The sequence below is a fragment of the Haemorhous mexicanus genome, chromosome 7, assembly GCF_027477595.1.
Source record: "Haemorhous mexicanus isolate bHaeMex1 chromosome 7, bHaeMex1.pri, whole genome shotgun sequence".
Lineage (NCBI taxonomy): Eukaryota > Metazoa > Chordata > Aves > Passeriformes > Fringillidae > Haemorhous > Haemorhous mexicanus.
In genome coordinates, this window is record NC_082347.1 from 21,465,121 (window position 1) to 21,478,173 (window position 13,053).

The 13,053-nt window shown below is 43.3% G+C and overlaps 1 protein-coding gene across 6 annotated transcripts in view; it reads right to left on the reverse strand.

Moving 5' to 3' along the window:
* The window catches only part of KAT6B (lysine acetyltransferase 6B), a 106,678-nt gene extending 93,907 nt beyond the window's left edge, over positions 1-12,771 (reverse strand). For 2 of the 6 annotated variants that reach the window (XM_059851333.1, XM_059851332.1), the window contains exons 1-2: positions 12,265-12,421; positions 4,531-5,427 (exon numbers count right to left, since the gene is read on the reverse strand). In XM_059851333.1, coding sequence (XP_059707316.1) covers positions 4,531-5,151 — 621 coding nt within the window. In that variant the 5' untranslated portion in view covers positions 5,152-5,427; positions 12,265-12,421. Of the gene's footprint in view, positions 1-4,530; positions 5,428-10,501; positions 10,640-10,819; positions 10,951-12,264; positions 12,423-12,659 lie in introns of those variants that run through there. The other 4 variants (XM_059851331.1, XM_059851328.1, XM_059851329.1 and 1 more) reach the window with 4 other exon arrangements.
* Between the last annotated feature and the right edge of the window lie 282 nt (positions 12,772-13,053).

Consider the following 13,053-nt stretch of genomic DNA (forward strand, 5'->3'; position numbering starts at 1 on the left):
TTTGAAAAGCTAAATGTACATAGGCCAGTGAAAACAAAATTAGATGGGAGTTCAGGGTAAGAAAAATTAATAAAACAAGTTCAGTTTTGCATGAAAGTCAGTTTAGAAAGACAAACTGAAAGTAAAAGAGATTAGTAAATTTTTTCATGCCAAGAATCAGATGGAAATCACAGTTACTGAGATGTTCAGGAGAGCATTGAGGAGAACCAACATCAAACCATCTCCATTTGAACAATATCTTTGAAGTTTAAGTACTAATTATTCTGAACATAGCAAAGATGAAACTGCTGAGACAGACTATGCATTCCCACAGCCCTCTGATAATGTTACAATGGCTACTCCCTCTTCATCTTTAAAAGCTCAATTTATCCTTTTAAATTATGTCTAAAAATAAGCAAATAAAGAGCTGCCTACAGCTACAAATATCTGTTTCTTTGAGTTTATAGTCACACAGCACTTGTGCTCGGCAGATGGCTAACTCCCAAGACTTACTAGGTTTCATGCAGCTCCCAAACTGCAGAACCTTCCTAGTGCTTGTCCAAGTGACAATGAAAACAAGAGAAAATATCAGCAATATTGCCATTCTACAACTGACACCAATAAAGTTCTTAAAACTAACCATAAGTTTTAAATACCACTTTGCTGCATTTCCAGAAGTGCATTTTAATGCTTCAAAGGCTTATTGAAAAGCTAAGTATCACTCAATTTTCCTCTCTCTTCACACCCTTCCCTACTATGTAACCAGTTTTTACACTGCATTTTCTGGCTAACATATTCATACAGCCCTTTTCAGGAAATGCTTGGTGAGAAAAGGTGTGAAGCAAAAGGGAGGGTATCTATGCACCATACTCTTGAGCATAAGGAAGAGCACATAAGAGCAGTTAAATTGTTTAAATATGCACTGCAACACAGTGAAGTGCACGAGATCAAACGGCTGCATAACAGAATGAATTCTTTTGCTGCTTCCTTGTGTGTGTAGGTTTTTTTTGGTTTTTTATTTGAGGAGGATTTTTTCTGGGTTTTTTTCCAGGACAAAAAAAAAGACACTGCAAGTGTTCATCCTGAAGGACGCCACTGTTCTCAGTTTAAGGCAGCTCCACCTCTGGCTGGATGCTGTCCTTCACACACCCAGTTAACACTGAATCAGGCACCTTTTGATTGCATTGATTCAAGTTACCTGTCCTGACACCAAGTGAGCATTTACCTCAAAGTCACCAGAATACTTCAGATAACTGAAAAGTCCTCTATATAATATATACTACTCATGACACTTAAAATATACCACCTAGACACCATATAGCAGCCAAAAGCTCCCGACCTTCCAACAAGATCTATCTTTCATGAACCTTGTACTTGCATCTCTTCATTCAGATGTGGAAAAGCAACCCTCCACACACAGGGGAATGGAAAGGGATTGAGCAGGGGAAAATTCAAACAGCTGCACTGCATCCTTTCTCTTGCTGCAATTCAAAAGTTGATACAACTTCACCCAAATCCAGAAAAGCCAGGATAACACTCAAAACACCATTTTTATACAAATCCTTTCTTCCAGGCCTATGGATAACAGGAGGAAACATGACTGCTGTATTTCTGTAACTATCTGCAGCTATTTCTAAATCTAATGAAACAAGAGAACTATATCTAGTTGAATTGGATCACCCAGTTAATAGGGATGAGAAAAGCAGCTCCACAGCATCAACACTAAGACAAATGTTTAGCACTTCCAGCTCCCTGTTCCAAGTATTCATAGAATGCAAACCACTCAGCACTCCTCTCACATAGTCAAGGCTCCAGGTCTGCAAAACTGAATTCAGTGACACTGCATTTCAACAGTATTTATCTTCTCAGTGCACTACATACTCAGATGCTTTGGGTGGGTGATTGAAGCAGGCAAACAAAACCAAACAACCAAAAACCAAACAACCAAAAACCAAACAACCAAAAACACTACAAACAAGCCAACAAGAACCCACACACAACACAACTACCTTGTCCCACACAGGCCATACTGTATCTCTTTTGATCACCTTTCATTCAGGAAGAAATGTTCAGAGTCTGTATTTGGTACTCTGAGTGTCAATGTTCAGACTACAAAGGGACAGCTCTAATGCACTTCTAATGGACCAAGTCTTCTGTCTCATCCTGATGAGCTGTTAATTATGCATTAAAGAAAGAAAAACAATGAAAATTACTCAAACTTCCACAATCACCCAAACATATCCCTGTGCATCCTAACATTAGTTCTTCTCCTCCAGAGAAGTCAACAAAAGATATACTAGAACATCACCTCTAGTATTTGAAAATAAAAAAAAAACCAAAACATAGAAAATTAGCCACCCCAACAGAAATCATCTCTAACTTGTGCTAGCTACAGAAAGAGCCAAAGAAACTTTAAAACATGCCAATCTCGTCAAATATTAGCCATTCCCAAGAGATGCCAGTTGGATACATTTATTGTATTAATTTCAATAAATAATCTTGACATGCCCCATACTGTCACTTAAATGCTTCCAATAATAATAGCCTAACAGTTTTCTTGCAATGTCATCCTGCTTATATACAAATTAACATCAATTTCAAACGAAGATGCAGTCACATCCCAGTGACAGGGACAACTCATGTACACTTACTTTCAGAACTGCCCCTGAAGTATTTAAAGCCATACATAATGAAGAACAGTAAAAATCCCGTATTTAAAACAAGTCTCTATATATTTGTTCAGTAACCTCAACAACATAGCACAACTAAGTGGTAAACTACACTAACATGGAACTACTGATTCACCAACCTCACATCAAAACTATTTTTGTCAGGAAAAACCGTATGCCAGTTTTTAAACACGCAAGTCACACTGCTAATTTTGAGGCACCCAAATGAAAGCTTATTTCTTGCCAAAGCACTTGCTAGAGAACAGATTTGTTTGGCTAACTTCTAGAAGACAGATTTATCCTTATACCAGTATTTTAGTACGGCAGTAATGGCTTTTTCAGCACCATGACCCAACTAACATTCCTTACAAAGGCTGCCAGTCCCAGTAGGTAGCCTGACATGGGAGAATTTTGTTTCTACAAAATTCATGTTACTTGGGTTGCTCAGTACTCCAGCCCTCAAATTTTTCATGTCATTACAGTATCAGAATCACAGTAGAAACCCAAAGTACTTAAACAGACAGCTTTATCATTACAAGTAATTAAATGTTTATAGTGTACAGCTACAGCAGTAATTGCACAGTATGCAGCACTTTTGAATTTCCATTCTGAATATAGAGTGTGAAGCTCCATGCATCCCTCAAATACCCGAGAAGTCAAACTTGACAGAAATAGATATCCATACACAAATGCAATCATATTTAACATACATTTAGAGAAGCTCACAAAAATAAAGCTACAACTACTCACCTCTGACGGTTCCCCAAACAACTGTTCCTGAAGACCTCACTAAATAATCCCAACACAAGAGTTTTCTACTCTGCTCCCTCCAGCATCTCACCATCAAAGGAAAAAGACCACTGAAAACCATCATGCTGCTTCCATGAGCCACTGGTGGCACCTCTACAATAGCAAAGCTGCCTGGACTATTCCATGTCTAAAACAACTGCCAGCAAACTTGACCAGCCAGAAGAGGAAAACAAAAACAAAAAAAGAAAAAGAACCCCAAACCATCAACTTAAAATATTTTAAATAAACCACTTGGACTACAACAGGTAACTTTCCTCCTCCCAAAGAAAACTGAGAATTCCAAACACACTTCACCATACTAAATGGGAAATGATCAAAGAATGCCTGCAGACATGTCTTTGACACTATCCTTTCATAAACAAAAAACTAATTGATAGCCCTTTCTCCCTCAAGGCTGAAACTCTGTGAACAATTAACTTCAAAACAAGACTCAAGTAATAGCAAAAATAAATCCAAGGAGGGAGCGCAACAAAAGTAAAACAAAGTAAAAGAAGGAGGATACTACAGTTCAGCTCAAATTGCCACTTTAACACCTTCACTTCTGTTCCTAGAATATTAACATTAATTCCAGTTTCTATTCACTGACATTTTAAAGCTCACTATCTACATACAAATATCATTAAAAAATAATAATTCTAACTGTCTTAAACATCACGAGTCCTACCAGTGGCATCTCAAGCCATCAAATCACAAGAAAATCTGTATATCCCAGCAGAAAATGAAGGTAAAAGGCCACAATCAAATCACACTGCAGATTTCAGCTACACCAGTCTGTCAGGCAAGACAGAACAATCTCACACCTACAACAGAGTGTACAGCTGTACTCTTCCCTGCTGCTCTGCTCATTTACTGAAAATTCACAAAGCAAACTATCCAATGCAGAATGGCATGACACAGGGAGCCAAGTAAAATTCATTTACCAGAACTGATTCTGCATAAATCTTGGACATGCATCCCCACTCATGTACAATTAAATGGGTAAATAAAGCACAAGAAGAATCATTACTTTTGTATTAGGTAAATAAAGAAAGGATAACAAGAATAGTTTTCATTACTACATTTTCAGACTTACCTGGTCTTTTTCATGGGGTAATAGGCTGACAGGTGGAAGGGAAGCTGGGAAGGTGCTGGAGTATTTTGGAGCTCCTTTGCTTTCCAAACTGCCATAATTCACTCTATACTGAGGACCATCCTTCAGTAACCTCCCATTGTTCACAGCACGTTTGGCCCCCAGCCGCAACCTCTGCTGAAAGGCAGGATTGTTGAAAATACTTGCTAGGTCATTTTGACTTCTCAAATACTTTTCTATGTTTTTCAGTGAGGAGCCATTCGGTTCTTGAAGCCCTTCAATTGCTCTTCTCAAGAGTTTATTCCAATCCACATTACGAAGCTCATTACAAGCTCCTCTAGATCCCTTAACAGATTTAGGAATAGTGCCAGGTTTAACACATGAAAACCGTCCAGGATTATCTGGGTCCTTGTAGGATGCAAGACCTTTGTTAGTGACTTTAAGAATAGAACCATCTTGAACACTAAGTTCCAACTGTTCTGAAACAGTCTTCTTATCTAATCCATGGGAAGCACAAACAGCATGACATATTCTCTCTTCAGAAGGCCTTTGCTTTTGCTTTTTAACTTTTTGTATAGCTTCCAGAATCCACTCCGTATAAAGAGGGTTGGCAAGTTTTACCATGGTTGACCAGTAATTGTTTCCAGCCAAGAGTTACCCATAGAGGTTCCTCCTTATCCTTTTAGTAGATCTTTCAGAGGCTGTTCACACCTCAAACACAAATGAAAGGATTCCACACACTGCTTGGACACATGGCAAAAATATCCACCCTGAGGAGTCAGAAAAAGCAGAGAAATACCTGCCGACTCAAACTTTCCAACTATGTTACTGTTACTGAAATGTAGAAGGGGCTCATCCGCGATGACTCTTGTACCTCCTTAAGAGAAAGTTTGTTGTAACCTTTAAAAAGAAAAGAACAAGAGGCAGGGAGAGAAAACAATTAATGCTGAAGTATTAAATACTAAAAATGCATTCAGACATGCATTCATACTATAGATGCTGCAGTACAGAAAAATCTTTGTGATATTATATGACACATTTGTCAGCTCCCACCCCACACCGAACAAGTCATCATAAAATCCTTCTGCTTCTCATAACAGTCAGTGGATTTAGTTTTTCTAAATTCCATCACCCCAACACTTAACCTACTACCGACCTGTCGGACAATTTCCATTCAGTCAGGGATCTGAAAACATTCTCTAAAACAAACCGCCTCCAGATCATTTCTACAGGGATTATACATGCACTAGAAAACCCAATCGAACAGAAAACCAAACCCCAAGCAATGAAAGATAAATTATCAACCACTACCAATTCTTACAGTATCTTGTCTCTAAGTGTCCCACCACGTTGATTACACAACTCAAAAATCGAAATGAAAAATATCAGAACCAAGTTACAAGTATTACATCTTTCATTAATATTTAGGTACCCTACAAAACCAAAAGGCATCACAAAAGCACTTCTCATTTTAAGGCGTACAGCACAGAAGCATTTTTGATACACATCCTTAGGAACAGAAATGAAAACAAAGTAACAGGAGGCATCTTCACATAGACAGGCTGTCAGCACAAAGATGCATAAAGAGATCACATTGAAAAACGTTTTATTGACTCACAGCTTAACAATTTTCTTTTTTTTTACTTATTATGGAATACATCACTCCAACAGAAAATTCAGTGGCTAGAAAAACTCATTAAAGAAACCTGAAAGAACATCTTGATGAGGAGTTTCTTCATTCTGGGAACACGTGAAAAAAATAAAACCATTTTAAAGTCTCACAAATTAAACTTAGACAGGAGTTGCATAATGAATAAACAAATATATTTGAAGTATTAGTTTTTTCTGCCATGTAGCATGAGAACTTTTGAAGGCATTAACAGAATTGCATAATTACTTCAAATCAAAGGAAAACAAAATACAGAAGAGAAAAAAATTCATTCTCAATACGTAGGTTATCTTGTAAAGTAGAAGATTCACCAGTTTCACAGCAAAAATTTGAAACTAGTTAATATGCAAGTATATTTATAAAGCTATGGCAAGCAGCCTACAAATAACAAAATCACCTATGATTACACAAGTCCTGGACCTCATTTTTTATATGTTTATTCTAGCCACCCTGCATTTAAATCATGTTCAAAAATTTCAGTAAATTACAACTAGAAAAAAACCCCTGAACTGATACAGTAATCTACATTATTTTCAACTTCATAAAAAGATTTCTCTGCAACTACAAAGATAAGGAGTACAACAGCACATACTTTTGGCCCTAAACCTCTTTCTTCTTCTACCCCTCAAAAACGTCTTTAAATATCAATTCCAGCTCATGTTTCACACATTATTATACCTACACAACAGAATTACTAACCAAAGTGCAGCTGGTTACTGGTGAGTATAAAGTTTTTCTACACCCAAATAGTCAATATTAATCAATTCATTTTATGAATCTGTCCTTCTCAAACCTGATCAAAGCTTAAACAACTTAAACAATATTTATAAATACGAAAATTCAAGTGACAGCCAGACTGAAAGAGACACAAGCCTGATGCTAATGCAGGGCCTGAACACTTAGCTGGCTCACATACTGAACCCTATTAATCTACATGGACTGAATCCCGTTTCTTGCTTCCAGACCGTACTCATGGAAGCTGAATTTGATAACAGTTTTGTGCATTTCAAGTATCTGTAAGCAAACAATAACTTGTTCTGTAAACAGACCTTTTCTATTTACGCCAGCTAGCAAAAGCCATTCTTTCCCTAACAGAATTGTTTATACTCACTGTTTTCAGATCACTCCAAAATAACACCATAGCTACAAAATGCAGACAAATATAGGGAAGGAAAGAGTTTCCATGGTATTATAAATCCTACAAATTCTCCCACAAATCTGACACTGAAAATTCAGTAACACAGCAAAGCAGAACCCTAAATATAGTGGAGGCTCACTCACATTTAGACTATTTCATACACTCTTTCTATAGATTTGAAAGTTCTCTGTAGCTACATATAAAGCCCCAGATTCCTAGAAAGCTACTTTTAAAGTTATTTAGTCTGTTCCACTGTAAGTCTTCATTAAGATAGTCACGACTTAATTAAATGCTGAACACTGCATTTGCTGAGTCAGACATACTTGTCTGAGTTTTACATCTACTGCAGTACTGTTGTATTAAATTTCACACAAGCAACCACATCACTTCCATTAAATTCCAGAACACACAGTACAGGGTCTGTTCCAACCTGCTGGACACTGATGAACATTTCAGTATAAATGCTATAACATGTGGGTTACAGGAATTTTTATTGGCCAATGACTGTGGCAAAAGGTTAGCATAAACCTCTATCTTCATATAAAGTCTACTGCTTGGTACAGAAATTTCACAGCCATATACATTCAGAACTACATTTTTACTTATTTACTTAAAACTCCTTACGTGTAACACAACCTCCTGCATGCTAGCACCTACTAAATCAACTCCAGTAGAGTGGATCAGCAGGAACAGAGTTTCCAATGCGCTGGACAGGATCTTTCAGAAGCAAAAACCAAGTCATCTTAAATAGACACCTTCCAACAGTATCCAAGTTCATGCTGCCTTAAGGAACCATGCAAAGTGCATCCAAGCCAGGTTTTAAATTGTTCTGCCACAACTCAGAGCCTCTCTTACTCTGGCACTCTGAGCGCACGTGAACTTGAAGTGCAGCCCCCTGACCCCCATGACTGCCATGCCAAAGCCTGCCACACGCTAGAGTCAGAATAACTCAACACTAACAAACATCTTCCCCAGGAAAACAACTTATATCCTGCAGCTAGAAATTAAGGAGATCTTTCAGAAATCAAGACAGACTGATCCAAGATTGGCAATACAGAAATAGACACATTTACATGCAAAGTGACTAGACAAAACAAAACAAATATATTAAAAACAATCTTGCAAGATTCAACATAAAAGGATACTCAGAAATACAAATTACATTCAGGTTTCTAAGTTTAGAATGCAATTTTACCAAAACTACAAATAGGTGGTCATACATGATTTAATATAAAAAGTGTGATGATTACCCAAACAGATTTTGAGGAAATATCATTTTAAATAAGTGATTATAAATTAGTCTATTTAGGCACTCATGTCTATTTATTAATCTTCTTCCCCTTGTAATTAACTAACTTTTAATCACGATCAGCAGCACTCATTCAATCACAAAATAGATTTTCCATACTGTGAAATGCACAGGACAACTTCCAAGTTTTATGGCAACAGTCAAGAAGTTCCTTCTAAGTAATTCGTCATATTTCAACTTCTACACTCTATGGTATCTTCTATTGACAATAAAAGCATTTGAGAAAGTTTGGCCCTACTATATTACTGACCAAATCTATTAACAAGTCTGCCACTGAAGAGCAGAAGCATTCGAGGGTGAAGTATAAGCCATTAGCTCTAAAACACAAAAAACCATCTCTAGTCAAGGCTTGTCCCTTTGCCTAGGTCATAAATTATCAGATATATACAAAGAAGTTGCAAAATTTCAGCTTGGGATTTAGAATGAATGCAAATGCGCCCTTTATAATGCACACACCTATTGCACAGATGATTATAATTAAAGAAGGCAGTGACTGAACACTTCAATCTCAGGTGTCATCAGTAATCCTATAATCCTTTAATAAGGTGGTTTTTAGACTGAACTAGTACCTGGAATTGCTTCCAGGTGATCCCGATTGTGAAAACAAGCGGTGTAGTCAAAAAAACAGCAACAAAAAAAGCTACACTTCTCTCCATAACCAAACCCAAAAGTTACTACACAATGATCACAACATACAATCTAAAGGTTGGGGTTTTTTTTAATGAAAAGTCTGCTTCGGCTTTGATAAATGTAAACGCAGTTAAACTTTAAAAAACTGAGGTTAACACAGCTATAAAAAACAAAAACAAAAAGAAAGGGGTGAGAAGATGCAGCTGGGGGAAATGACAGCAACTTGTGCAACCTGCCGGTGACCTGTGAAGCTCAATCTCATTCTGCTCCCTCCTACCTGCTCTGCACACACTCAGGAGAAGCAGCAGCAGGCCAGCTCTCTGCTGCAGCATCAGGGTCAGGTAAGGATTGCAGCAGAGGAGGAGGAAGAGAAGACTGCCATTGCATTCCATTTTTGCCATTTTTCCTTGCTCCAAGCCACTACTTAGAATTCTGCAGCTAATCAACTCTGTATTCCACCCCCATCTCAATTAATGATGCAAAACAGACAAGATAGTTGTTTTGCTATCGCAAAAGACATGGACCTACAAAGAGATGGGAAGAAAGCAAATCCTGGTAAGGACTCCCATTATGCATATCCCTCTTAAAATTACTCAGGTCATGAAGCCAGCTATTGTATTATTCTTTACACAACATACAGTTTCCAATAATAAGAAAGGGCAATGACACATTTACATGCTTTAAAAAGACAGGTATGTAGACACTACAGTAACTTCAAAACTGCACCAAAGACTCGGGGGTGTAGAGAGAAGAGTGGCACATGTGAAAAGAACTGATGGAAGTGCTTGTGCTCTGAGATACCCCACAAGCTTCTTTGAGATCATACACTTAAAATCATTTCACAACATGACAGCAGCAAGCGCCACCAGAGGAAACAGCACCAGCACAACATGACAGCAGAAAAATCACCCAAATTCACCTTTCCCACCTTCTCCTCTGGAAGTTCTGAGCACTTTAAAATACAGAACTACAGAACAGCAGGAAATTTGGGAAGGTAATAGTCACTGCCAAGAGTTCACCTGGAAAAAGGTGAACTAAAAACATTTCTTTTTGGGAGAGTGGCTTTCAACAGCAGGTGTGGGTATCCGTCTGCCCTTGCCAGAGGGGGTTATTTCCAATGCCCAGTGACGGAGTACGAGAGGTGAGGTCCGGGCAAAGAACACACAATGTGAACATCACTTCCAAAACGTGGCACTGCCAGGCTGGACTATTCCCCTCCCCAACTTACTTAAGGTTTTCGCAGTATTAGCCCAGCCACGGAGACGTGCAACGCCTAGAGCCTCGGGCCAAGGCATTGTTGCGTTTGAAGGGGCCAAGCCGGGGCTGGCTCTGCGCCCTGCCCGCCCTGCTCCGGGATTTGCCATTGCCGAGGCAGAAGCCCCCAGCCCGCAGGCTCTGCGCCCCGGGGCACGGCGACCCGTGGGCAGGGCAGCTCAGGGGCGCGGGGCCGCGCGCGCCCCTGCACCGCGGGGCGCCGGGCGGGGCCGGGGGCGGCGGCCGCGCGTCCCCCGCGGGAGGCAGGTGAGACCCCCCCGGTACCACTCACCTCCGCGGGGGGAGGAGCCTCCTCCGGGCGCCGCAGCGGCTCCCCCTGCTGCCGGCTCTTCCGCCGCTCCCGCCGCCGGGCCGCGCCGGGCCGCCTGCCCCGCTCCGCGCTGCCCGCGGCCGCCGCGACCGCCCCGCTGCCGCCGCGCGCGGCTCGGCGCACCTACGCCGCCATTTTGTCTCGCCCTGTTGTACTTAACGTGAATCCGACATGACACTGATTACAGCCCAATGGAGGCTCATTAAAACCTTACCTACCCCGCGCCCCGCCCACCGCCGCCCGCCATTGGCCCGCGCCGCGCACGCCGCTGCGCGCTCACGGGCCGGGGGGGGCTGCCCGTCACCCGCCCACATCGGCTCCGGCCCGCCCAGCAACCGGCCCGGCGCGCCCATTGGCGGACGGTGCCAGTCAATCACACGGCGCGCCCCTTCCCTGCTCGCTCAACACCGCCCACCGGCGGGAGGGGGCGGGGCCGGCGGCTGACACTGGCCGCCGCCGCCGCCACACACTCGCGCGCCCCGCCCACCCACCCGCCTCGCGGCTGGGCCTCGGGCGCTCGCGATTGGTCACGCGCCGGGGCGGAGGCGGGACTTCTCGCAATCCCGCCCTCCCGTTGGCTGCCGCTGCCGCCCGTCCGCCACCCCCCGGCCTACCTACCCCCCCCCCCCCCCCGCTGCCGCCCCACCCGCTCGCTCCCGAAGTTTGTTCGGGAGCGCGAGAGCTGCCGAGACACCGGCGGCGGCCGCCCGAACCAGCTCGGCAGGGCGGGCGGGCGCGCCACACACACTAATGAGCCGCCTTAAATACTGAGCGTCACGCGCGTGCCTCAGAGCCTGGCACTCGCCCGGGCGGGCGAGATGGAGCGGCATGCTCCCAGCATAACCCTCCCAAGGTGCCTGGCACTGGCAGCCGCTTATCGCGCACACACACACCCCGCACCGCCAAGGGAGGGAGGAGGGAGTGGGAACGGGGACGACGACAATGACTCCCAGCTCTGCAGCCACATGCAGGTCCCTGCAAGTTTCGCCATGCGAAGCACAGGGACTTCTCTGTCACCCCGTCTGCGAAGGAACAATTGCCGCCTCAGAAAGACAGGGTGGGAACATGCAACACAAAAACCTCAGCCATCCCCTGCTTCCCTCCGCCACTCCATTCCCCCTCTCCCCACCCCATCCAGCCCAGCCATCACCCCCTGCTGCTGCTCCCCCTCCCCTGCAAAACGCAGAGCATTGCAATGCATTTACCCAGCGCAAGTATCTGCAAACACGTGCATCAGCCTCCGATGCTAAAGGAAAAAAAGTACCCAGCCTAGTGACAAGCCCCCTGCGCTGGGAGAGGGGAGGGAAAGGGGGTTATTATGGCAAATTGCAGCCTGTCACCCAATGCAAAACAAACCCCATCGCATGCTCCCTATTATCCCCCGCATAAACTCCTGGGATTCTAACCTCCGATGCAGGTTCCCCCCTTTGCTTGCAATGACCTCCTTTCTCTGCCCGTGTGTGTTTCTGCAGCAGCGGTTCCTGCGGAATGTGCTGCCCCTGAAACGCGATCGCGGCTCCTCTCTCTCTCTCGCTCGCTCGCTCGCTCTCTCCGCTCTGTCTCTCGCTCGCCCGCTCGCTCTCTCTCCTGGCTGCAAGCAGAGCCAGGAACACAACAACAACACAGCCTCCCCCCACCCCCTTCCCCAAACACATACACACTGAAGAGACCCAGCCAGGAGAGCCAGACGAGCCGGGGAGGGGGTGGAGGGAATCCCCAGCCAGCGGATTGATTGCACCAGTTACCTTCCCTAAGCCCCTCCGCGAGAGGGGAAAAAAGAAGATGAATACAGAGAGAATACCTTGTTTCCCCTCCTCCTCCTCCGCGGGGCTCCTCTTCTCACTCCAAAACACTAAAAGGTGGACGGGCAGATCAGACACACGCGTTCAGCTCTCGGCGGGGGAGGGGAGCCACGCGAGCAATTATCATTAATTTAGAAATTAAAACAGAAACCCACCCCAGACCTCCAGCCTCCCCGGTGCGGGCGGACGCAGATTGCGAGGACTGGTGCTAAGACACAGGACCTGATAACAGCTAATTGAAAGGTTAATCTACATAGGCTGTGACAGAAGAGGTCCCTCCCCACTTTTTTATCTGCTGTTGGCAAGTGGGAAATTGAGCTCCCCCCACCTTTTCTCCCTATAAAAAAAAAAAAAAAAAAAAAAAAAAAAGAAAAAAAAAGGGGGGGGGGGGGA